This window comes from Lactuca serriola, chromosome 5 (assembly GCF_051521515.1).
Source record: "Lactuca serriola cultivar US96UC23 chromosome 5, Lser_US96UC23_V15, whole genome shotgun sequence".
Lineage (NCBI taxonomy): Eukaryota > Viridiplantae > Streptophyta > Magnoliopsida > Asterales > Asteraceae > Lactuca > Lactuca serriola.
In genome coordinates, this window is record NC_136412.1 from 277,022,150 (window position 1) to 277,049,671 (window position 27,522).

The following is a 27,522-nucleotide window of genomic DNA, read 5'->3' on the forward strand; positions in this document are numbered from 1 at the left end:
CGTTGCGTCTAATATCACAATGCGATCGATGCCTCTTAGAAAATGAGATCGACGCCTCTTCACAAATGAAACTGAGCTTGTACATTAGCGTCATTTTCTCCTCTTCATATATGAAATCAAAGTTAACTCACAATTGAAATCGTTGGTCTCACTCGAGTCATTATCAACTTCGATACTCTCTTTCTAAACGGGTCGTCACCGTCATTGAAAGGTAGGGTTTAACCTCTTGCTGTCTCCATTTATATTACAAGGGTTTTAATCACTAGTTAGAAAGAGGGGTTTTGAACTCTAGGGTTCTGTGAGTTCTTAATTGGATAAGTTTGTTTGTAATTTTGTTCTTTAGATTATCGTTTGTAATTCCTTTTATGTTCTTCTCAGATAATGCTGAATTTTGTGTATATCTTTGTGTATCTGATTTACAATGCTTATCGGTGCATCGATTGTTATTTGGATTTAGAAGCAATTAAGAGATGCACGCTTTATGATTGAAAAATCGATATGGATATGTTAGAAATTCAACATGATTTTTAAGTTTTAGAGTTTTATCGTAGAGTTCATAGCAGTTTCAAAATCAAAACTCGATGCATATCTGCAATTTGAAGAATCTGAATCAAGTTATACTTTCCCTAATCATTGGTATCATTGAGTGAATTGTTAGATCTACATAATTATATATATAATCGATCTAACTTGTGGTCTAGAGTTATTCCAGTTTGATTGTTTCATTGCAATTTCAACTTCTTGATCATCTAATGATTTAATTTTCAATGAATTACAGATCTAAACATGGGAAGCAAGACATCAAGCTGGTCTGTTAGTAAGGAACTGGAGTATTTAGTCAAGAAATATTGTTTTTTTTTTTTCGTAAGTGTTGTGTTTGGATGATTTAATCATATTTGGGAACAAAATCAAGTGATATTAGTGACTACATAAGTGATATTAAACCTTTTGTTATTAATATCTATTGAATTTATACTTAAAATATTAGTTAAATTACTAAGGGGTTTGCAAATTACGTTGTTTATATAGCCAATAGAGAAATTAAACCTTTTGTTATGAATTTTAGTCAAATAATGATTATAAATTATGATATTTTTGACATATATAATTTTTCTAAAAATATTTCTACTTGATTTATCATATCCGAGTACTCCCCGAGTAATCCGAGTACTCGCTACTCCCCTGTCGGCTGAGCAGGTACTGAATAACGAGTTCTGCAATTATATATATATATATATATATATATATATATATATATATATATATATATATATATATATATATATATATAATGTCTCACTAAGGGCCATACCCTGTCCATGAGTGTCATGGAGAATTATATGGAGTTCTTGAACTTGGCTCATCACAATCTTGGTGTCTGCCATTTTAAAGTCCAAGAGCTAGGTAACCACAAATTTCTTTGTTTCCTTTGTTTTTGTACTTATGGTCCACTTGACCTTTGTCGATGTAGCTTTGCAATATACATTATATAATGTGTCCACTAGTCCGTTCATCACGTAGTTACGGCATTAGAAATCTAAATGCTTCCGTACACATAACTTGAGCGCAAGTCTTCCCCAGTAGCGGACACAGACTGTTTTAGTAGGGATGTCCTTCGTACTTCAAGTGGGTGCACCTAATACATTGCGTGCCGGAAATTGAGCAGTGACCTGGGACCCCAAATGCCCCACTAAGGTCCGCCACTGGTCTCCCCTTTAACTAGTTGGATTATTGATATTGTTGGATATATCTCGAATTCTTTGTTGTGAGTGTATTTTGTGATAAGAAATTTTTCTTGAAGATATTGTTGTTTTATGTGTCAAATTCTATTTTTGGAAGAATCTTGCATTAGCCATTTTAAAGAGTGTGTTGCATGATCAGGTGAAACCCAATTTCCTCTTCACAAAGGGTTGCTTACTTGGTTTTCAAGTTATCCAATTTTGTGACATAATATTCTTTTATTTAAAAATTTTAAAAATTTTATGATTCAAGGATATAAATGAATCCTTTTTAGTGATGGTTTTATTTATTTCATTCTCACCTACACTCTCGCTGTTGTCGATGTTGTCGATTATATATACCATGTAAAAGTCTTCTATTTCCTTGACTATATAATATTACAAAATTCTTCTACCTACGGAATTTTTTCCCAGAAAAAGTTTTCATCTTTATTTGTGTTCTTGGTGTGCTTATTTTGTCTATTATATCATAGCTAAATTTTAAAGTTCGCACATGCAAAAAAAATTGGTCTCTCGGCATGATTCGTGGCAGTCATTATGGGTGTTGCCATTGATGAACTCGAAGCTGATTTCACAAAAAACGTTCTTATTGTTTTATGACTTTATCCAATTTTTGAAATAGTTTTAAACACCAAATTTAGCGCTTAATTTAACTAATTAATATTTATTATGTGGAGATATAACCACAATAATCAGAAACTTAAATAAAAGCAACAAACATATTTATATTTCCTAGCGGAACTGAAATTTAAACTGCAAAAATCTGATCAAACAATAAAATATGGACAAATCCAAAAATTTAACATAACAAAAAATATTTAAATTGATTAATTTGTTCTTAAACTCCAAAAAAACAGAAACAAAGGGGAATTGTTTTGTCTTAAGCGTGCCTTTTGACTTTTGTTACAAAAAAGTTTCTACTTCTATTTGTAAAACTTCAGTTTAATTTAGCACAGCCAAAAACCAGAAACCTCGATAGATTTTCAGAAATTTCAACAAAAACTGTGCTACTTTTAGGCATGTTTTTCATTCCTTCTGTAAATCCAGACTATTCAACATATTGTTAAAATTCTAGAAAATTAGGCATGTTTTACATTTCTACAATAATCTCCAAAACTACAGAAAATGAAATTTCTAAGATGTTACTTATTAGGCTAAGAGGTATGGTCACCACCAACCCATTAGAAAAGTGTTGTCATGTCAGCGTTATATCAGCTCCACTACATGTTAAATACAAGTCTATTATTCTTTGGAAATAATTACCATTCCATATTATTTATCTTTTTATTTTTTTACATTATATTAAATAAAAACACACTTATTAAACATAAATAAATATTTTAATAATAAAAAGGTACATTAAATTAAATAAAAACATAATTTTAACTTCAATTAATATTTAAAGCTACATTAGAAATTGAAAAAAAGGTGATTGAAATATCTAAGTCAAGGGTGTGATATATGTAATTTCCAAAAATCATTTAAGTATAAGAAATCTGATTTAGAATGGGAGGTGTAATTAGCCAAAACTTCAGAGACCAAAGCTGTCAAGTCTTTATTTTGTTGTCTTCTTCCTCCTTATACTTCGCAGCTCCTAGGGTCGGTCCTCAGGAATTAAATATCATCAAAGGCTCAGGACGAACTAGATAAATAGAGCCTTTGTCGTTATTATAAGTTTTTATTTTTAAATAAATATATATATAATAAAAAGATTGGACCATATGCAGCTACCCACTTTGCCCCCTAAGGCAGCTCCTGTCCAACTCTTTTTCTCCATTTTTACCCTACAACTCCAAATTTAAAGCAATTGATGCACTCTTAAAAAAAATGTATTCTTTTTTAAATCCTCCAACGTTCATAAAGAAAGACGAAACAGTCAAAGGGAGTATTAACGAATCAGCTTCCTCGTCTTCGTCCGTAGTTGAAGTCACGCCACAACACCCCTACACCCCTACTCCCCATTGGGGCGGTGTTCATGCATGGGTAGAGGTGTCACATCAGCTTTCACACGTGGTTTCCTCTCCCATACCGGATGATCTTACGTGGGAATGCATAAAATTAAAACTTATGAAACTAAAGAAACATTATAAGGGTATTTCAAATATTATATAATATATATTGATTTAGTCAATTCATTTTTTATAAGAAAGAAATCGGCCATTATATATATTTTTTAGGGAGTGATCTGGTGGCCATTATTCATATTTGTGATATCACCATTATTAATGTTTGTGATATTACTTTAATTTGCGAGATATTATGCGGTAAAATTTAGACTTCGTTTAAATGTAAATAATCAATAAATGTAAATTACATTTATATCTAAACTAGGTTACAACCCGTGGAAACCACGGATAAAAGATTTATAAATTTTTATTAAACTAATAAAATTTAAGTTTTGTTTAGACTTTTATATTGATTTTTTTATTTGTAATGCCAATTAACATGACCAAAATACTTTTATTTATGTTTTAAAATTGAGAAAAGGACTAAAATTACCATTTTGACCAAACGACAAAACCAAACTTAAATGATCAAAATGACCAAATCGGTTCAAATGTGCTCATTTATATCTGTAATGACAAGTTAAAAAATGACTCGAATACTAACTTTTTACACCCGATTGAAATGAACAAAATTAGCATCGTACCAAAATGACAGAAATAGACTTATGGTCAAAATGACCAAAACGGTCCTATTGTGTTTTTTGTTCATGTAATGCAAAGTTTAAAATGATGAAAATACTAATTTTTTATGTTTTAACTGATTGAAATGAGCAAAATGATCATTTTGAGCAAAACAATCAAAATAGACTTAAATGGTCAAAATGATCAAAACTGTCCAACTAAGTTCTTTTGTACCTATAATGCCATGTTTAAAACGATGAAAACACACTTTTTTTCTCCCGTTTTACTTGATTGATATGACTAACACATAGAGAACATTTCTTGCATTATAGCAATGTACTTTCAAAGTACAATACTGAAATAAGCAAATTTACTAATTACAAAGAACCTGACCAAATATCTCAACATTTTGATTTTTACATAGTAGGATGCTATTAATGAACTTAAAAATTATCATTTTTGAAGAATCTGACCAAACACATCAAAATTATGACTTTTAAATAGTACAATGCTATAAATGAACTTAAAAAATATCAATTTTCCAGAACCTGGCCAATTATGTCGTAATTGTGACTTTTAAATAGTACAATGCTAAAAGCAAACTTATAAATGGTAATTTTTAGAGAATATGATCAAATATGTCAAAATTGTGACTATTACATAGTACAATGCTATAAGTGAAAGGACACTGGTATTGAAAATTATTTCCTCTGTTAACTAAATTGGCAATGAAACCTAAAAGGTTTCACAATCTCAAATACACAATAAAAAACAATTCATATAGCAGATATAAGTTGGTATACTTCAATACCTTTTTATTTCTTAAAGAAAACCCAATGGTCCCTTGTAGATTGTATGTAACAGGGAAGCCATCTGTTAAATGAAATGCATTAGATGTCCATATGGGAAAGTATTTATAGATGGCATAGTGGGTTGGAAGCTTGATCAACCTAAATGCAAAAAAAGAAAAAAAAAAGAAAGAAAGAAAGATAGACAACCTTGTTATTTTCTCTAATTTTGTCACTCAAGTTTAAAAACCATTAAGTATTCGAACTTAGAAAAATGGTGACCCAGGTTAATATGATACAAATTTATAGCCACTTAATTACATTGTATCCACCACATATAATTTTAACTTTAGATAATTGCAACTCACAAGTTGCTAAACGTTAATTTCATTCAAAATGAATGTCAGTAGATGTAAATTTCAAGTAAAGTAAGGGATTAAAAAGGACCAAGCTTCTGAAAGGGCGGAGCTGATGCAATTTGAGAATCACCATGATTTCCTAACACAACCCATTTGACATCATGGGAAAAAATGATGTAGAGAAAAATACTTTGAAATGTGAAAAGGAAGAAATGAGACCAACATGAGAAAATGATTACTGATCTTTTCTGTCGGCATAAAAAAGGGACACATTTATGTAACTCACACTATAGTTAACTAATTTAGAATGACAAACAAAATATTAACAAAAAATTAATAAACCTTCAAGTTAAGTACAACTACTTTTTCAGAAGGATTATAAGATGTCAACCATAATTGCTTTTGAACCTTATCGGATAAGTGACAGTCAAATACATAAATTGAACAACCAGAAATTTTACTTTTGTTGCTTAAAAAAAAAAGCTAGTCCAGCCCATTTTAAAGCATTAGTACAAAATAAGAAGTTGCAGACACAATCACCATGAATTCATTGTTTTTTTTATCACATATATAATAATAATACTATCACTTACATCACAGTCTTAAAAGTTAAAACATCTGTAATGGCCAAGCCTTCTCTTCCGGTCAAAAGACAAATAAACCAAACTTAAATACAAAATTAATTGCCATCCCAAACGACCATGGTATTCTAGGTTAAACCGAAACACCAAAGGACGCAAAGATAACATTTTGTGATAACATACACATCAAAGTTTTCATTTGGTCAAATCATCGAACAGTTGGCGTGCCTTATGAAATAGTTGTAACTTAAAACAAAGAGATATGATGTTACCTTTTTAGTAGAAGAAGCAACATCGATACAACCAGCAACCAAACTCTTAAACCCAGTAGTGGAGACGGTCAGACGGATGGCAATGCCTTGATGCTGTGGCGACAACGGTGTAGGTAATCGACCTTATTCTTCCCCCAATAGTTATTGCTTATCGAACCTAAAATTAGCGTCGACAATAAACGCATAAATCTCGGTAATCAGTGGTTGATTTAGTGAGACTTTTATACATGAATGTGATTCTACCGTGAAGTAAATCGAAGAAATTGCTTAAAATCAGGAACAAAATCAAGATTGAGTTAAGAGTATTGATTAGGGAAGGGATGACGTGATTTATTGAATATTGAATAGAAATAGAAATAGAAGGTGAAACAAAAAGGGGCAAATCTGGTATTTAACTTTGGACAAAAGGAGTGTTTTGGAATGGACAAGTGGCAAAATGGTTTTGTTTATTAGATAGGGAGATTTTTGTCTCCTAATTTTGGAAATTGATTTAGATTTTCATTTTATTGTTGATAATGTTTTCATTGTATTATCAAAGTTTGGTTTCATGAAAACATGCGATAACATTTATGGAAATTTATAAACATGTTTTTGGTTATTGATACATTTCATTTATGACATATTATTTATTTTAATGGTAAATTAATTGACACAATATATCGCTAAAGTGATCTCTTTTGTGAAAATTAATTTACAAAGAACTTAAATTTTATGGTTTGTGTTTATTAATGCGGATATTAATCGACCCAAATGTAGGTTAATATTTGGCCAGATAAACACATGTTTGATGATAAATATGTGGCAATTTTTAGGTTACATGTCATTAACAAGTCAATCCAAAGAAGGGCTTATTAATTGACATGATATATTGTCAATTCTTATTATCAAAATTTGTAGTTTACGTGTTTATTAATGCGGGTATTAGCCGACCCAAAGGTAGACTGATATTTGGCCAAATAAACATATATGTGGTGATAAACATGTGGTGATTTTTTGGTTCCATGTGATTAATAAGTCAATCCAAAGAGGGGCTTGTTAATTAACATGATTTATTGTCAATGTTTATCTCTAAAACAGGGGTATCTCTTGCAAGTTAGTATTATTGTCCAAAGACTTAATATTAATGTTGTGTTGATACCTTGTAAAGATGTCATAAATTGAAATTATTGATTACGGTTTATGGATTAATGAGCATAAAAGTAGATTTGCCTATATTCTCAAAACATAAATTTGAATTATGGTATTATATTTGTTAACATTGATCACATTTATGATTCTTACTTAATGAGATTAACTTTAAGGAATCCAATGAGGACATTATGTTAGTTCTCAATTGCATGGATATTGATCATTCATTTTGGATAGAACAACATTCTTTGAGGATGTTGAGTTTGGGGGAGAAACAAGGTTAAAACATTATCCTTAAGGAGGAATCAATCTTGATTCCTATTATTGCCTTCGATAGTATGCAAATTATGAATCGGTTTTCGACAATGTTTTTCAATCTCCTATTTTGAATACACAAACTCAACAACCTCAACTTTGGATATCCTATGCGTGGTACCATTTTTTTTCATCAATTTATTATCTCTTTTGGTTTTAGGGTAAATACAGTAAATGATATTGTGTATCACATATTAAGTGGGAGTAAATTTATATTTATGGTTTTGGGTCGATATCTATGCAACCCAAGTTTGGATCATAAGAAAGTAGCCAAATGAATTTTGAGATATCTATATATAACAAAAGGCTACATGCTCAACTATAGGAAATCAGATGTTTTGGAGATCATTTTTATTAAAAATCTGATTTTATTAGATGCCAAAATAGTTACCAATCCATATCGGGATACTTTTACATTTTAGCATGATGAACCACTTCAAGGAATAGACTTCGGTAGCATCTTCCATAATGGCATCATAATTTATAGCATGGAATATGGTTGCGAAAATTTGTCACAAGGCTACACATTATTGGTATTGAAAGACCATTAAGGTTGTGATAATAAATCAACAATGTTATATTCCAATAACAGAAGTTCTATTAAGTCAAAGCATATTGACATCAAGTTTCCTTCTGTTAACACAATAGTGCAAAATCGAAATATATATAGCACATATGAACAAACTCCATGAAAGCGGATCCGCTCATAAAGGGATTGCCTCCCTAGGTCTTTCATGAGCATACTACACATGTTGGTGTGATATTTGGTTTTAGTGGGAGTTTTCTGGTGCTTTATGTTTTGTTTAAAACAATTATGTTTTTCTGTACAGAATTAAGAATTCGATTAACTCCATTATTAGTTGCACTTATTTGAAGTTTGATCTCACTTCAATCTCAAGAGGAACTCGTTGTAAATCTATTTAGATTTAAAACCACACATCATGTTTAATCTATGTCGTTAGTTATATATGTATATGTGACCATTGATAGGTTTAGTTACGTAAATTGTAACGAAGGCCGCTTTGATCCTATACTATTATGATTAGTGGACGAGATTGTTTAAGGGTACCAATGTTATAATAATATTAATTAAAACGCTTATATAGTTATACGTACATTTATATATTCGTGGTCCAGTGGGAGATTGTTGGATAATTATGGGACCACTTCATAAATATGTACGATATATCATTAAATCCAATTATTATGGTAAGAATATAAATTGTTGATGGACCGATTTATACAATATTTACTTACCATGTGGGTTGAGTTCCCGGTTTAACTCAAGATCCTCAAGATCCCTTCCATCTCTCACATTAGGGTTTATATCCATCTATAAATACATGTGATGAGGAGCAAATCAAGACACACAAAAATACACTAAGAAATTCGTATAGTTCATTGCTGGGGGATTTTAGAGAGAACTCTTGAGATCAACTGGAAAACTCTTCCTAGTCTCTAGATCAGAAAATCTCAATGGAACAAGGTATGCAATCATTCTTTCATGTTTAAGTTTTCTTTTAATCAGATTCGAGATTAAAGATCCAAAATTATGCTTCCGCGTTTTATGTTTTGGTTATGAAAATAACCAACAATCATAGCTAAATTTTAAAGTTCGCACATGAAAAAAAAATTGGTCTCTCGACATGATTCGTAATTATGGTGGCAGGTAATTATGGTGGCAGCCATTATGGGTGGTGCCATTGATGAACTCGAAGCTGATTTCACAAAAAACGTTCTTATTGTTTTATGACTTTATCCAATTTTTGAAATAGTTTTAAACACCGAACTTAACGTTTAATTTTTTTTTTGAACAGCCACATAACTTAGCGCTTAATTTAACTAATTAATATTTATTATGTGGAGATATAACCACAATAATCAGAAACTGAAATAAAAACAACAAACATATTTATATTTCCTAGCGGAACTGAAATTTAAACTGCAAAAATCTGATCAAACAATAAAATATGGACAAATCCAGAAATTTAACATAACAAAAAATATTTAAATTGGTTAATTTGTTCTTAAACTCCAAAAAAACAGAAACAAAGGGGAATTGTTTTGTCTTAAGCGTGCCTTTTAACTTTTGTTACAAAAAAGTTTCTACTTCTATTTGTAAAACTTCAGTTTAATTTAGCACAGCCAAAAACCAGAAACCTCGATAGATTCTCAGAAATTTCAACAAAAACTGTGCTACTTTTAATCGATTTTGTAAAATCTGGATTATTATATATTTTCATTCCTTCTGTAAATCCAGACTATTCAACATATTGTTAAAATTCTAGAAAATTAGGCATGTTTTACATTTCTACAATAATCTCCAAAACTACAGAAAATGAAATTTATAAGATGTTACTTATTAGGCTAAGAGGTATGGTCACCACCAACCCATTAGAAAAGTGTTGTCATGTCAGCGTTATATCAGCTCCACTACATATTAACTACAAGTCTATTATTCTTTGGAAATAATTACCATTCCATATTATTTATCTTTTTATTTTTTTACATTATATTAAATAAAAACACACTTATTAAACATAAATAAATATTTTAATAATAAAAAGGTACATTAAATTAAATAAAAACATAATTTTAACTTCAATTAATATTTAAAGCTACATTAGAAATTGAAAAAAGGGTGATTGAAATATCTAAGTCAAGGGTGTGATATATGTAATTTCCAAAAATCATTTAAGTATAACAAATCTGATTTAGAATGGGAGGTGTAATTAGCCAAAACTTCAGAGACCAAAGCTGTCAAGTCTTTATTTTGTTGTCTTCTTCCTCCTTATACTTCGCAGCTCCTAGGGTCGGTCCTCAGGAATTAAATATCATCAAAGGCTCAGGACGAACTAGATAAATAGAGCCTTTGTCGTTATTATAAGTTTTTATTTTTAAATAAATATATATATATAATAAAAAGATTGGACCATATGCAGCTACCCACTTTGCCCCCTAAGGCAGCTCCTGTCCAACTCTTTTTCTCCATTTTTACCCTACAACTCCAAATTTAAAGCAATTGATGCACTCTTCAAAAAAAATGTATTCTTTTTTAAATCCTCCAACGTTCATAAAGAAAGACGAAACAGTCAAAGGGAGTATTAACGAATCAGCTTCCTCGTCTTCGTCCGTAGTTGAAGTCACGCCACAACACCCCTACTCCCCATTGGGGCGGTGTTCATGCATGGGTAGAGGTGTCACATCAGCTTTCACACGTGGTTTCCTCTCCCATACCGGATGATCTTACGTGGGAATGCATAAAATTAAAACTTATGAAACTAAAGAAACATTATAAGGCAAAGGTTTCATGGTTTTGTTTTTTGTTTTCTCAAATGTTTCTAAACATAAACGGAAATTTAGAATTTCAAAACTGTAAAATGAATTTGCCAGAAATAACAACTTTAGAACAAGGAAAACAATATCCTTCAACCCAATAGAAACAAAGTTTCTAGACCAACAAAAATCTCAGAAACTGTAAAATAGTAGACTTAATAAATTTGAGAAACCTGCGTTTTTTTCCCCTTCATTTTTGTAAGAATTTGTTTTAAAGATTGTAGGAAATGATAATAAACTCAAATCTAAGGCTTGTGTTAAACACATAATGAAAACGAAATATAAAAATAAACTCAAAGCTAAGGCTTGTGTTAAACACTGTGTTTCCTTAAAACATAATCAACCAATAACAAATATTTGTTTTACATGATACAATAGCAAGAACTGTTCTTTCAAAACCACTGAAGTGTTGGAACATGCTCTATGCAAGATCAAACATGCACTGATTTTCACAGTAACCTAGTTCCCGAGTTTAAACAAATAAAAGAAAAAAAAGAGAAAAAAAAAAGTAAGAAGAGAAAGGAAAGGAAAATAAAATAAAAGTTTCTTTTGTGTTCCCGGAGAGAAATGGAAAGGAAAGTTAATAATTTTGTTCTTTCTTTCCAAATCGGAAGGAAAGTTAATAGGGAAAGTGATCATTTTATTTCTCTCAAATTCCTTCCATTTTCTTCTTTTAATGAAACTCGGAAACACCAATTTCTTTTACTTTCTTCTCATTTCCATTCATTTCCCTTCTTTTCTCTCATTAAGTTGAACTCGTGAATGAGGTGTAAAAGAAAGAACATGCAATATCAAGATGAGACAAGTTTCTGTGTATTGCTCATTCATAGAAAACAGAAAAATACATACACGTCCAACTCTTGCTAGAAGATAAACCCTACTCTATTTATACTAATAATCATGCTAAGAAAAAGGAAAAAACTATTAGCTAAAACCACAAAGATAAGACTTCTAAGTTCATGTTTATTGAAACTCCACCAAACGAGGCCCTTCTTTGGACTAAGTCTTCATTATTAAACTTGTGTATAAAGAACTTGGACCCATTCAAACCCGTAGCCGACTTAACCCGTACTCTAGCCGAACCATCAAGATTAACCCACCATGAACTCTACAAGGCTTAGATGTTACCTTGATAGAAGCTTAACGATAGAAACAATATGAGGAGGGTGATTTGTGCTCAAAGATGGGAAAATCCATTTTTCTAAAATGAGAAAACTCATTTTTTTTTCCAACATAAAATCAAAATATCATTGATACGATTTGCTAATATGAATAATTTTAATTTAAGTTAGAGTTTGTTAAAACTGAATTGTTAAGTGCTAATATACATAGAAGCTAGCTCGTTTAAGATTGTGAGTCCATCTTTTGTCATCTTTATATATAGATGTGTCCCTGATTGAAATTACTTCTAAATTTCTCTGCTCATCCTAACATACATACTTACATACATGTTTGCATGCATGTATCATGCATGAAAGTACATGATACCTATGTGTATGTGTATAAAAAGGAACAAACTTAAGTTTTAAGCAATAATCACAAAACATAAAGTCATAAAAAGTGATAGTATACCAATCATAAGATGACAATAACTATAGTATACCAATCATAAAATGACAATAACTACAAAATAATAACAAATACATATACAAATACAAATGAAATGATCAATCATTATGCGTTTTCATTATAAAATTATCAAAGAGGCAACATATATATAATTATGCATATATGTCAAGTTCCCCGGGCTAACATTTTATTATAATTATCAATGGACTCCATCCTCTGAATCTTTAATTGGTTTCTAAATTTCATGATGAACTCCTCCGCACTCTGATCTATATCCGCTGCTTTTGGTGGCTTGTTCTTCTCCTCCACTGCCTTTGTCACCGGCACCACCACCTTTGCTAGCGGCAACACCACCTCCCTCTTATTTAAACTCGCCATGGGGTCTCTTTCTTGAACCCCTATTTGCAAATTCTTGGTGTTGATATTGTTGTGGGAAAGAAGCGACTTGGTGGATCTCTTCATTTTTAGATTTGCTTTGCTCATACACAGAGAGCCTTGATCATTTGTCCTTCATATTTATAAGTGTGCAATAAGGATGAAACCTTAAAAAGTCAACTTGTGGCGTAAAAGAATTAGGATCCCATGTTATCTCTTCCACCATCCGCTAGATGAGGGGCAAACCTATCCTTTCAACATGTGCATTTTTTTTTTCTAATGGTACGTACTCAAGTTTAAAATTCTCTTTAGTTACTTTGATAGACTCCACGTATTCTAACATGGGTTCGTATTACCGCTACAACTTTTTTGGGACACACAACAATGAATGATTGAATGATGATATTCCGCACTACAAAATAAGTGACATAGGTAAAAAAATCTGTTTGATACTTTTAGAAACTTCAAACCGTATGCTATCAATATATTTTAACATGATTTTAAATTAATGTAGAGATTATTGTAATAATATATATATAACTTTGGATTTATACCCAATCAATCACCTTTATAGAAGATTATCAAATTTAGAACGCCTTATTTGTGTAGAAACTTTGTCGTTAGAAAAGAAACTTGTGGGACTTGTACGGAAGTAAGGAGGATAAAGGATAAACTTAAGAGAAATTAAATATCCTCTTATTTTTTCTTCCTACAAATCTTCCTACCCAATTAAATGACGACATGTGTTACATTTAATGCTTATTTAATGATATTTTAATATACTAAAATGACATATTTCATCATTTAGGGCGTGTTTGGCAAAAGTAGCTGTTAGCTGGAAGCGGGTAGCGGTTAGCTGGTAGCGGGTAGCTGGTAGCTGGTAGCATGTAGCTGGTAGCTGGTAGCGGGAAGCTGTAACTTTTATTTGTTAAATGAATGTTTGGCAAAAGCAGCTGGAAGCTTTTGAAATATATAAAATTACATAAAAGGACAATTGATTAAAAATAAAAAAAATATATATATAAATATATTTTTAAGGGTAATTATAGAAATTGATTTCAAAAGCTCCGGAGCGTTTTGTTAAAAGCTACATGAAGTAGCTTTTAGAATCGTAGTGTTTTGTTAAAACTAAAAGCTAAACGTTCGTACTGCCAAACGAAGCTTTTTGTTTAAACTAGAGCGTTTTGTCAAAAGCTAAAAGCTAGAAGCTCTCAAACGCTTCCAAAAGCTCCGTGCCAAACACGCCCTTAATTGGATAGGATGATTTGTAGGAACAAAAGTAGAAGGATATTTAATTTCTTTGAACTTAAACCTTCCTTACAAGGCTTTATTAAACATTTTAACTTATCAAAATGAACTGAGTTACTGGGTAATGGGTTGGATTGGGAGGTGGGTTAGCTAAATCAGGCTTATATTAAGCTTGAATTAATACATATTTAATGGTTAAAGATATATATATTTTTTGACAATTTGAATTGTTTTTATATATTACTTCCAATATTATTTATTTACTAGTTAAAATAAAAACTCTACTAATTCGGTTATAAATCGTCTTAACAACTAATTTCGGTTTTTGACGGTTATTGGTCGTTCGGACGTTAATAATTGTCATAAGGTAGACTATATAAAGCCGAACAATTGATAGATTTGAGGGTTGATCAAATTTTGTCAATATCTTTCTTAAATTCAATTGTTGTATACTCAATATAAACACATACCGAAACAGTTTTTGTCTATACGATATTGTTTGGCCCCGTAGATTTTATTGTTTGCAATCTTCAAGAATAAATACGTATCACCGATTTTAATCCAATTATGTTATTATAATTTGCATATTTCTTTTGATGTTGTTATTTTCATTGATTGTACTTCATCTTACAGTTTGTCTAATGAAAATTGTTTGTGCAAAATGGAATATATTGCGTAGCCGTATAAACAAAGGGACTTTGAAAGGAGTACAAATTGTAGAAAGTAGAAACCTCTCCCTTAAAAAAAATAAAAAATTAAAAGTAGCACATTTACTTTTACGAGTTGGTTGTGGCTTAAGTTATGGATTTGGACGGTCCATTACTAAAAATACGGCAACATGCCAACATCCATCCCCCTCTCTTGTTACAAGATCACACGACAAATGAGTTACATTAGATATAATTAGGGGGTGTTTGGCTTAGCTTTTTACATCAAAAAGTTTTTTTTGGAAAAGAAAAAAAGACAAAAGATGTTTGGCAAAACTAATTTTAAAAGCTAATTTTTGAGTTTTTATATAAGGAAAATGATTTTTTTGGAAAAGTCAGAAAATCCTGACTTTTTGTAACTTTTCCAAAAAGGACTTTTGGGCTTAAAAAATCTAAGCCAAACACCCCCTAAGTCGTTAAACATGGTTACAATAATATATTTTGTTACAAGATTAAGAGTGCATGGATAAACAACACTTCAAACACAATCGTTATTGTAAATTCATTAGTAAATGTGTTAAAAAAAATTCAACTTCTGTGTTAAATTTCCCTTCACATCATGCCATAAGCCCAAGTGTAGAACTCACTCCCAAAAACCATCTTGTAGGAGGAGGGGACACTTAGACTTATAAGTCACCAACATATAATACTTTCGGCCGATGTGGGATCATAACAATACCCCACGCTTTGAAGAGCCAACGTCCTCGTTGGTCACGGTTGGCACCCCCTTTTGGTCCAAGCCACCACTCCAAGTCATTGTTGGTCACGGCTATGTTGGTCACGATTGGCACCCCTCTTTTCAGGTCCAAGCAACCACTCCGTAGGCCACCACTCCAAGTGTTGGCACCCCGAAAGATGGGAACGGATTTGATACCAATTGGTGTTGAGAGTGGGATCATAACAATACCCCACGCTTTGAATAGCCAACGTCCTCGTTGATCACGGTTAGCACCCCCTTTTGGTCCAAGCCACCACTCCGAGTCATTGTTGGTCACGGCTGGCACCCCTCTTTTCAGGTCCAAGCTACCACTCCGTATGCCACCACTCCAAGTGTTGACACCCCGAAAGATGGGAACGCCTCTGATACCAATTGATACAGACCCATCCCATACTAGGCTCACATCATGTCATAAGCCCAAGTGTAGAGGAGGGGACACTTAGACTTATAAGCCACCAACATATAATACTTTCGGCCGATGTGGGATCATAACAATACCCCACGCTTTGAAGAGCCAACGTCCTCGTTGGTCACGGTTGGCACCCCCTTTTGGTCCTAGCCACCACTCCGAGTCATTGTTGGTCACGACTACGTTGGTCACGGTTGGCACCCCTCTTTTCAGGTCTAAGCTATTAGCTAGCTTTTATATTCCCCTTCTTCTTGTTTTTTGGTTTCATACTTTCATCAAGAACCTTGAATTTCTCTCTTTCATTAATCATATGGCTCAATTATCATATGGTTTTTGACAGAGTGAAAGAAAGTAAACCTAAGGAGATCGAAAATGAGTAAAGTGGTGCGTGCAATTTCTTGATAATATCATTAGCATGTTATAATGTTAAATAAGTGTTGAAGTGTACATCTTGGCGGGCATGAATTTTCAAGATTTTATCATCATCTCTGGATTATGATAAAGACATTGTGTTCATGATTAAGTTCTAGATTACAATTTAACCATATCCACTTACTGTAATTGGATCTTTACTGAATAAATATGAAATTACAATGCTAGATACAGAGTCTGATAATGGTATCTATAATCAGGGTGGATAGATACAAGATTAGTCCCATGTTAACTAGAACGGGAAACGAAATCATGTCCTTTCAACATATGTTTTACATCCATTTGAACAACAAATGACAAATCCAACATGAAGATGGATAAAAACATTAGGTGTTGCAAAATTTGGTCAGGTGGTAGAAGCTTAATTGCACAAGATCCATAACCTAATCATGAACCCAAGATTTTGATCACTTTCATGTTCTAAAATTAACCTGCAACGGTATTTCGAATTACTTTCGGTTGTTTGGCGATTACAAGAAGGAAGATGACGAAAAGGGCAAAAAAGAAGAAGATGAGAGTGTAAAATATAACTCAAGGTTTCTAATGCTAATGCATAACTATTGGTGTTAAGATTTCCTTGAGAGTGAGAGTTAGGTAAGGGAAATATAGCCCATTTAATTATTATTTTCAATTTTGATGATTATACAACATAAAAAATGATTACAAATTATTAAAAAGTATTAAAAAAATTAATTTAGATAAATATAATATTTTAAAAAGACCAATATAATATTAAATTTAAATATGAAATTTTGACTTAAGTAAATACGAAATTCTTGTGTTATAATTGACACCAGGAAAAAAAAATTGAAAGTGAATCCAGATAAATCCAGTTAGGGCCGGTGTCCAGAACACATTATCTACGATTCAGCTGTGCGAGAGCAAAATCGTCAATGATGGATGGAATTCAGCGGCTATCACATCATCTCTCGCCGGCACCACTCGCCGGAAAATGTTCCACACTCGGCAAAACCTCTCCGTTTCATACACAGATTCCAGTTCTCCAATCCCAATACAAACCAATGGCAAGACCCGAAATTTCTCCGTCAAAATCCGCCATTAAAGTGCATTTCATGAAGAAGAACACAGGTCTGGGTCTCAGTTCGTTTTCGACCGGTCCTGCTCGGGCCGGCTGGTTTCTAGGCCTGGGGGAGAAGAAGAAGAACATTACAGATATACCGGAGATTGTCAAAGCCGGTGACCCGGTTCTTCACGAACCCGCCGGAGAAGTACGGCCCGAGGAAATCGGGTCGGAGCGTATCCAGAAGATTATTGATGACATGGTGAAGGTCATGAGGACAGCACCTGGGGTTGGCCTCGCTGCTCCCCAAATCGGTATTCCCTTAAAAGTAATTATATATTTATTTATTTATTTAAACCTTTTTTTCTGAATAAGATTAAATATTAAATCCATAAATATACCTATTATTTACTTTTTTTGGCAAGTTATTGTTTAGGAATTATCTTATATGTTTAACAGTCTTTTATTTAACTGATTGAATTCCTTTTTTTATTTAGATCATTGTGTTGGAGGATACCGAAGAATACATAGGGTATGCACCAAAGGAAGAAACCAAGGCACAAGACAGACAACCATTTGATCTTTTGGTAAGTATTTATTCTCCAACTTTTCCCTCATAAAATAACTAAAAATCTTGAAAATTTAGGTGATTATAAACCCAAATCTTCAAAAGAAAGGCAACAAATCCGCATTATTTTTTGAAGGCTGCTTGAGGTGAGATTTTATCCCTCATTAAATAATCAACAATTAACTGTTATTGATGTTGATACTGATACTGATACTGATATTTGATACATACAGTGTTGATGGATTTAGAGGAATGGTGGAAAGGTTCCTGGAAGTAGAGGTTACGGGGCTGGATCGATATGGGCAGCCCATAAAGGTTGTTGCTTCAGGGTGGCAGGCCCGTATTTTACAACATGAATGTGATCATTTAGCAGGAATTTTATATGTTGACAAGATGATTAAGAAAACATTCAGAACTGTTGAGAATTTGCAGTTGCCTCTAGCTAATGGATGTCCTAAGCTTGGTGTTCGCTAGCATTATTATTATGTTTTACGGATATTTTGCCAAATTTTATTCAGATTGTGTAGAGGCTTAATTGTATTATATATGAGTAATGAATGAAAGACTTTAAAAGTAATTACTTGACTACAATATAGTTTATTCTTTTTCATTATGGTTCAGCCCATTTATGTGAAAATTGGTCAGTTTTGGTTATATTTTATAGCGAACGAGTCAAATGGGTAAAACTAGAAAGTTTGGTTAAAAAAGAAAAGGGCTAAGTGCAGAAAATGGTAATGTACTTTTATATATTTGTGTATTATAGCATCTTACTTTCATTTCTTTTTATTACATCATTGTACTTTCATTTTTTATTAAGACATAGTAATTTGGAATATCTTTCTAATTATAACATTATAATTTTAGTTTTTTTCTTATTATATAAGTAAAAATTACTTTGTATTTGGATCATATAATACACAAATCAATTGAAATACATAGTTGTTTTTCTTTTTTTTACCAAAAGGATCTTAGACCAACGGTATCTTAAGGTCTGTTCCTTCTTACTTGATAGGTTGGAGGCTTAAAAAAACAATAATAATAATAAGACAAAACTTCAAAAATGGTCCTCGTGGTTTCCAAAAATATCAAGTTTAGTTCCTCAAAAAACATCACAGATGGTCCTTGTGGTTTCAAAACTTTTAACAAATGGTCTTTTTCGCTAACTCCGTTAGCTTTTGGCCGTTAAGTAAGGGGTATTTTTATCATTTCCCTAGACCATTTATGAGGTTTTGTATTACTTTTTTTTTAAATAAATAAATAAAATTTTATTTGCAGGTCTATTTGTGTCCATCGTGTTCATCTATGAACAACTGAACATATAATCGAAATCGATTTGTTTAAATCTGGGAATCAAAACTCGGTGTATCAGGTTTTTGGTTTGTAAATGAGTGAATCTGAGAACTCATCCGGTGAAGCTGATTCGGGTGAATCCATATTAATTCCGGTGATGCTCCAAATTCGATGGATTTTCTCTAGTAAATCCATCTTCATTCCAAGGAAGCTGATATATTTTAGCAGTTTAAGAAAAGAAAAAAGAAACATACGGAAACTGATAACTGATTTCCGTTTTCTGCAACTCATTTTTTTTCTCCCCTGAATCCCAATCTGGAAGATGGTTCCTGGTCTAACTCCGACAACCATTTTTTCTGGCCAACAACTCGCAGGAAAAGAAGAGAGAAAGGTTTGGTGTCTGATCTCCACTACAGATCTCATTGGATGAGATGAATCAACCGAATTCCTTATTGGGTTCTTCTCGTAGGACTTCAAATCGGAAAACTCATCAGCCAATAAGTTGTTTCGAATATTGGGGAAAAAAACCCAACAGGAGATGTCAATTTAGCGTATCTTTGCTTGGGTTTCAAGTGATCTGGCTGAAAGATGCAGATGATATGGATGAAGGTTAAGATGATTTAGTGTTTGTATGTGTGCTGTTTTTAGTGGATCCCAAAGAAGACGAAGATGCATATGTTGTCCAAAAACAATGGTGTAGAGAGAAAGAGAGAGAGAGAGAGAGAGAGAGAGAGAGAGAGAGAGAGAACCTTGCATATTAAATTTTATTTATTTATTTATTTATTTTAAAAAAAGTAATACAAAACCTCATAAATGGTCCCTGGTTAGTGAAATGACAAAAATACCCCTTACTTAACGGCCAAAAGCTAACGGAGTTAGCGAAAAGGACCATTTGTTAAAAGTTTTGAAACCACAAGGACCATCTGTGAGGTTTTTTGAACTTAGGGACTAAACTTGATATTTTCGGGAACCACAGGGACCATTTTTGAAGTTTTATCTAATAATAATATTCTTTACACAAAATTACATAAATGGTCCTTGTTGTACGGAGAAATAGGCACTTCTAATCCAATTTCAGAAGGATTCCGACACACATCTTCAAAAAATTGAATTTTTGTAAAACGATATTTTTACCCCTTTTCTTTCATATTTTTGTATTTTATTATTTACTCCCTAAACTTTATTATTTACTCCCGAAACTGCAGGGATCATTTATGTAAAAGAGATAGATGTTGTTTGTTTTTTCAGAAAAAACCACTTCTGACCATTTTTTACCTTTTACTGCACTGCAACATCATACATCATTTCTTCACTCATTAGTAATAAGTTGTAATTGTTACAAGACAACTTTAAAAAATAAAAGATAAAATGAATTATTATTTTCTAAACATTGATTTTCTAGAATTTTTAGAAGAAAATTCATCTATTACACTTTCTAAATCAATATTATCAAGAAATTCGTTTTCAGCTGAAATTAGAGTCAAAATGTTTAATCTCTCTTGATACATGGTCAAACACAAATAAGATTTTAAAAGATTTAGTTTGAAAACCTTTTTTGTGTTGATACAATGGTAATGGAAACAGTCAACAATTTTGTGTATGCTAGACAAGAAACTAGATAATTATTTATTATTTTTAATAAATTTAGTATTGTATTAGTTGTATTATTTTTCAACTGGTAAATCTTTTTGTAACAATTCTAGTTCTTTGGATAAATCATCAGCATCGATGTTCGAGATGTGACAATTTTGCAACCTATTTTCAAGATTTTTACAACTTGTCTTTAACTCACTAATATTGAGTGATGTCAACTTTTCTGTTGTGGATAAAAAACCAAAACTGAAAAATGTTTTTTATATTGCTTGCATTGTTCAAACTTTCGTTTCAATGAACCACTAGCTCGATCAATTATGTACACAAAATATTGAATTGTCAATGACTATTGAGTTGAAAGTTTATATACTAATGACCCAACATCACTCTCATCATTTTTTTTAATATTTCTTTAATTATTTTTCTCAACAAACATCGTATCATTCCTAAATAAGAAGTTATAACTCTATGCATAGAGAAAAAAACTTCAATCTAGGATTAAGCATAGAGAAAACAACCATTGTATCAACACAAAAAGGGTTTTCAAAACTAAATCTTTTAAAATCTTATTTGTGCTTGACCATGTCTCAAGAAAGATTAAACATTTTGATTTTAATTTCAATTGAGAACGAATTTATTGATAATATTGATTGGGAAAGTTTAATAGATAAATTTTCGGAAAAATATCGGGTATAGACATTATTTGGGGTTGAATTCCAAAATATAGACACCTAAAAATTGAATTTCCGAGTATATATATGAATACCGCGGAGCTCCGCGAATCCACTGTAGCTCCGCGGAATGGCAAAATCGTAAATAAATGAGGGAAAAAACACTCAAGATTTATTCCGCAGAGCTACAGTGGATTCCGCAGAGCTCCGTGGATGTAGCTCCGAGGAATGGATCTTCAGAAAAAAAAAAAAAAAAAAAAATCTCCTTCAATGATTCTTTTAGGTAATGATCTTCAATTAAAAGACCAATTTTTTTTCCACCTCACATTCATTCCAAACATTGTCAAGAAAAATTAATACTATCATAATCTTTTTTTTGAAAATAATTAGTTAGGGAATGAATATAAACCCCGAATAATCGATTTTGAAGATCCATTCCTTGGAGCTACCTCCGCGGAGCTCCCCCAAATCCACTGTAGCTCCGTGGAATGGATCTTGAGTTTTTTCCCCTCATTTATTTACGATTTTGCCATTCCGTGGAGCTATAGTGTCTTCCGCGGAGCTACCTCCGCGGAATCCATGTTTATACCCGATAATTCAATATTTTGTGTCTATATTTTAGAATTCAACCCCAAATAATGTCTATACCTGGTATTTTTCCTAAATTTTCTTCTAAAAATGCTAGAAAATCATTATTTAGAAAATAATAATTCATTTTATCTTTTATTTTTTAAAATTGTGTGTAACAATTATAACTTATTACTAATGAGTGAAGAAATGATGTTGTGGTAGTGAATTTACTAAATGTTTGTTAACAAATTTAAATTTTGAATTTAATAGTAGCAAAATTACTAAATAATATTTTACAAAAAAAAAATTATGGGGCCTCACTTTCATTTTCACACAAGACCTTGAAAATGTCCGGGTCGGGCCGGAAACCAGATACTAAATTTGCAATTTACTCTTATATTTTCCTGAAACTAAAAAATTAACATTTAATAATTACTATCTTTAATTATTTATGTTTAACAATCTTTTATTTAATTAATTGATTTTTTTTTATTGAGATCATTGTGTTGGAGGACACTGAAGAATACATAGGGCATGCACCAAAGGAAGACACCAAGGCACGAGATAGACAACCTTTTGATCTTTTGGCAAGTGCTTATGCTAATCCCCATTTTCACCATGAATCCAAATCTTCGGAAGAAGAGCAACAATCCGCACATTTTTTTAAAGGCTGCTTGAGGTGACCTTTTATCCATATTTAAAAAACGATAAAGATCGATTAACGATTAATGTTACTGTTAATACCATCGATAGAAATGTTTTATATTGGTATGATTTGTTTTGTGCAGTGTTGATGGATATGGGGGAATGGTGGAAAGGTTCCTAGAAGTAGAGGTTTCGGGGCTGGACGAATGTGATCATTTAGCAGGAATTTTATATGTTGACAAGATGATTAAAAAAACATTTAGAACTGTTAAAAATTTGCACTTGCCTCTACCAAATGGTTGTCCTAAGCTTGGCGTTGTTCCTGAGCATTTTCCGAAAATTATTGATTATATATTGTTTGAGTTAAGACTTTATTAGTCATTACTTACAAAATAGTTTATTCTTCTTCATTAGGGTTAAATGAAGATCAAGAAACTACCCAATTAAATTATTCACACTACAATATCCTAATGAATTTTTTGTTATTACAATGCGATAATTGAATAGATTATTCAAAATACAACGCATATACATGAAAAAGATTAACACTACTATCTAGTAATAGAAAGAGACAAAGATAAGGTTTTTTAATAAAATAAATAAATAAAAATATGTGGTTAATTTTGCATTTGGCCTTTTTCGTTATGATTCAGCCCAATGTGGAAATGTGTTCATGAACATAAATCCACATGTAGCGTAAATTCACATGACTACATACAAAGGACAGAAAGATTTTACTCCAATTACGTTTTTTTTAAAAGGTTCATTTTGGGTTACTTTTTTATTGATAACTAGTCAAATGAGTATAATTAAAAAGTTAAGCTAAAAAAGAAACATTTCAAAAAAGGTTTTTTTTTTTTTTTTTTTTTTTTTTTTAAAAAGTGATCTATTTTGATTCATCTAGGCCTGACAATCGTGTCGTGTTCGGGTTGGCGTGTCGCGGATTGGCGGGTTGGCATGTCAAAATATATCAACCCAAACACAACCTATTTAAATATACAGGTCACGGGTTGGCGGGTCACGGCTTGACGGGTTTGGAACATAAACCTATATATGACCCACCAACCCATTTATTTAAACGGATTCACAAGTTGGCAGGTTTGTGGGTCAGATTTGGGTTTATGGGTCCGAATTTTACATATTTAAGTCTTAAACATCCAAATGAAAATTAAAAACATTCATAGAAACATATTACAAACTTAGCCTTATAGGTTACAACTTATGACATTAGACCATTCACCACGAGTCATAATGTCAAAACAGTCAAATGGTCTATGAATAAATAGTATATTTTTGTAATACTTATTAAATATTAATAATTGATACATAAATACATTTAAAAATAAAATAATTTTTTTATTAAGAATATAAACGGGTTGGCGGGTCAACCCGTTAATTTTTTGAGAAACCCATATATGACCCGTTTAATAAACGGGTTGACGGGTTGGCGGGTTGAAAAACTCAACCCAAACCCATTTATTTCGTGTTGTGTCGAGAATTGCCAGCCCTAGATTCATCCTAAAATTACCGTATTGACATGTTATCCAACCTACAAACTGACACACCAACACAAAGGCATACATTTTTTTACCGATTATAAATTTTTTGCATAAATATAATTAATTAATACATTATAGCATTATTGATTCTATGGGTTGAAGATTAGGTATGTATGAAACAATATGTTTAATGAAGGTTGCTGAATTTGAGTAGTAGCAAAGAGGAGGGTAGATAGTCCCTGAAGTTGTCCCTGTGGCTTCCCAACAAAAAGAGGTGGTGGTGACGTCATCAAAAGTTGACACAAGATAAACATCTTCCAAAAATAACCCTTCACAAGGAGCAACATCACTACAAGCAAATCTTATAGCTTCTTTAGTTGCTGAAGTTCCTCTTATATTCACATATGATATATTCTCCACATTAATACCACAAGTCTACAATAATATTACACAAAATGTATATATAGTTTTAGATATATCCATATTTGCATTTAGGGGGTGTTTCAAACCCTAAAAGTATTTTTTGGAAAAGTTACAAAAAGTCAGGATTTCCTGACTTTTCCAAAAAGTTCATTTTTCTTGTGTAAAAAACTTCAAAAGTGACTTTTAAAACTAGTTTACCAAACATCTTTTACTTTTTTTTCTTTTCTAAAAAGGATTTTTGGCTGTAAAAAGCTAAGCCAAACACCCCCTTAATATGATAAGACATGTATGTACCTTGTTTGGACATGGTGTGTTTGAATCACAGTAATATTCATCGATTATGATTGGATTTGATACATTTTGCATCCAAATATCATCAAATTTAACATTTTTCACAAAACCACTTCCACCCTGATGAATTAAAACTTCACATAATTCATTAACTCAACATAAATCAAAAAACAAGTTAACATCGAAATACCTGCCATGTTTTGATCCTGACTCCATTTTCAGTGTTTGACAAAATTGCCCCTCGAACACTCACATCATATACTTGATCACATGTGCCTGACTTTCCCAAGCTCCCAATACTTCCAAATTCAAATATCATAAAATTCATTTTTTTATACACTCTTGTAAAAAGTTCATAAAAAAAGTTTTATTTATTTACCTTATCCCATGGCCTGGACCACAGAAAATCCTCCTCACATCAATTTTTGAGGAATTACTGACTATAGATATGCAGTCATCACCTGAATCATTAGGTAAAAAGTAAAAAACCCTAATTTTATACAAAATTTACAAACGTAACATTCTGATAAAGTGGATAACTAACCTGTTCTAATGACACTGTCTTTGACTTCAACATGAGTGGATGAACTTATGTGAATGCCATCTGTATTAGGGCTCCATGAAGGAGTAAAAAGACTCACATGTGACACTGAAACCCTGTCACAATTCGTGAATGCCATTTGCATTTGTTGACCATTTCTAATCATCAGATTCTTCACTACCAAATTGTTGCATTTGTGAAAGGTTATAGCCTGCAATATGGTAATTTTAATGTCCATGAATGTGTAAAATCACATAATTTTTTTTTTCTCTTTTGGATATAAGTTCGATTTTCCATTAGTACTAACCGTTGGAGCATGTCTGCAAGGCTGGAAAAAAAAGGAAAAAAGAAGAGAGAAATTAGATTGTATTTATATGATACAGATAGAAGAAAGAAAGATGAACAATAAATACGTTTTTTGGGTTGATCTTGCAAGAACTAGCCCACCATTCTTGTCCCATGCCATTAATGGTTCCTCCCCCTTCTACTGTGAGGTGATCCACGCCATGGAAGTATATCCATTTATGTGTGTCGTTGCCATTCCAGACATCGGGATTACTTGGAGCAACGATGGAGCCGAAGATCTATGAAGATATGAAACAGTGATTTGATTGAAAAGATTGTGATGAGATTGAAGAATATTGTATTGATCGATTGATATTTTTCATACCATCAAGGTAATTTTCGAGTGGCAAGAACCAGCGAGATTGATTGGTCGAAGAAGATAAGAACTTTCATCGGGGATTATGATTCTTGATTCTACCTTTGATGAACATGCCTTGTTCCAAACATCTGCAAAAGCCTGAAGTCCAAACTCGGATTTAATCAGAAACACCTTATAATTAGTGTTGTTCGTGAGACCTTATGACTCCATGTAACATTTGGAAAACCCCTCTTTGGCGTTTCAACAAACACCTGGTGAACTAAAGAACAACTATTGATGTAAGCTTAATCACCTCACCTGTGTATCATCTTCAATTCCATCTCCTTTTGCTCCATAATCCTTAACATTCAGAAGAATTTTTGATTCGAAAATCTTGCTGAAAGCTCCGAATTGTGGAAGCTGAATCTGATGTAGTAAAGAATCAAAAACTCGTGCATTTGCGAAATTCGAAAAGAGAAATACCGAGTAAATGATGAGACTAACAAACTTATGAGCTGAAGCATACAAAAATCCTGTTTCGCTCATCTCTCTACAGTCAGATTACAGACAAATTATATTGAAAATTCACAGGGTTTTCATATCATAAATTTTACTCAGCTTTTGGCATTTTCATAATGTTAGAGCAGAAAACATGTTCTACTTTTTGTAATTTATAATAACAGAAACATCATTTCCTTGTTCTTTTCTATCTTCTTTCTCTCTAATTTCACAAAAGAATCATGATGGGTGAAGCAAGCTTGAACCTTGAGGACAGTAGATGCTATTCTCTTTCTCTCCCCTTTGATAGTTTCTTAATTACCCTTTGACTCCTTCGGCTTTCACAAATTGCTCCAAAGCTAGTTCGATTGACCCAAATTTTCAATCATTTTTATAAATATTTAATACACAAATACGTATACAATATATAATTATTATATTATTGCTGTTTTTTTACATGAAGATGAAGTGTGATTTATTTATTTTGTCGGTTGATTATAGGGAATGATTCGGTATTTTTATATTCATATAACTATTATATTATTATTGTTTTTTTGACACGGAGATGAAGTGATATTATTTTATCTCTATGTTTTTAGAGATATTTATTGACCTTAGGTTTGATATAATACTAGATTATAACCCCGCGTAAAACGCGGGGAAACA

General features: G+C 32.0%; 2 protein-coding genes and 1 long non-coding RNA gene across 3 annotated transcripts; 2 read left to right on the top strand and 1 right to left on the bottom strand.

The window, feature by feature from the left end:
- On the top strand, nt 1–960 carry LOC145051645 (uncharacterized). The gene is made up of 2 exons (XR_013683751.1): nt 1–211; nt 779–960. It is a non-coding gene; the product is annotated as an uncharacterized LOC145051645 (long non-coding RNA).
- Nucleotides 961–17,408: 16,448 nt separating this feature from the next.
- Nucleotides 17,409–18,769, top strand: LOC145054390 (peptide deformylase 1A, chloroplastic-like). The gene is made up of 4 exons (XM_079002559.1): nt 17,409–17,952; nt 18,122–18,211; nt 18,271–18,338; nt 18,426–18,769. Exons 1-4 carry the CDS (start codon nt 17,497–17,499, stop codon nt 18,664–18,666), a joined length of 855 nt encoding a protein of 284 aa, XP_078858685.1. The 5' UTR covers nt 17,409–17,496; the 3' UTR covers nt 18,667–18,769.
- Nucleotides 18,770–24,531: 5,762 nt separating this feature from the next.
- On the bottom strand, nt 24,532–27,116 carry LOC145054391 (Pectin lyase-like superfamily protein). The gene is made up of 9 exons (XM_079002560.1): nt 26,677–27,116; nt 26,386–26,517; nt 26,129–26,299; nt 26,023–26,043; nt 25,719–25,926; nt 25,554–25,635; nt 25,365–25,473; nt 25,178–25,294; nt 24,532–24,895 (listed from the first exon to the last, which is right to left on the bottom strand). Exons 1-9 carry the CDS (start codon nt 26,902–26,904, stop codon nt 24,593–24,595), a joined length of 1,371 nt encoding a protein of 456 aa, XP_078858686.1. The 5' UTR covers nt 26,905–27,116; the 3' UTR covers nt 24,532–24,592.
- Between the last annotated feature and the right edge of the window lie 406 nt (nt 27,117–27,522).

Excerpts from the sequence above, each read along its gene's own strand:
- LOC145054391 (XM_079002560.1), bottom strand. The coding sequence starts at position 26,904 with ATGAGCGAAACAGGATTTTTGTATGCTTCAGCTCATAAGTTTGTTAGT. Across the intron at positions 26,044-26,128 it reads GCAAGATCAACCCAAAAAAC|CCTTGCAGACATGCTCCAAC; the intron begins GTATTTATTGTT and ends TTTTTTTTCCAG. Across the intron at positions 25,474-25,553 it reads GGTCCAGGCCATGGGATAAG|TATTGGGAGCTTGGGAAAGT; the intron begins GTAAATAAATAA and ends TGAATTTGGAAG.
- LOC145054390 (XM_079002559.1), top strand. The coding sequence starts at position 17,497 with ATGATGGATGGAATTCAGCGGCTATCACATCATCTCTCGCCGGCACCA. Across the intron at positions 18,212-18,270 it reads GACAACCATTTGATCTTTTG|GTGATTATAAACCCAAATCT; the intron begins GTAAGTATTTAT and ends TTGAAAATTTAG. Across the intron at positions 18,339-18,425 it reads TTTTTTGAAGGCTGCTTGAG|TGTTGATGGATTTAGAGGAA; the intron begins GTGAGATTTTAT and ends TGATACATACAG.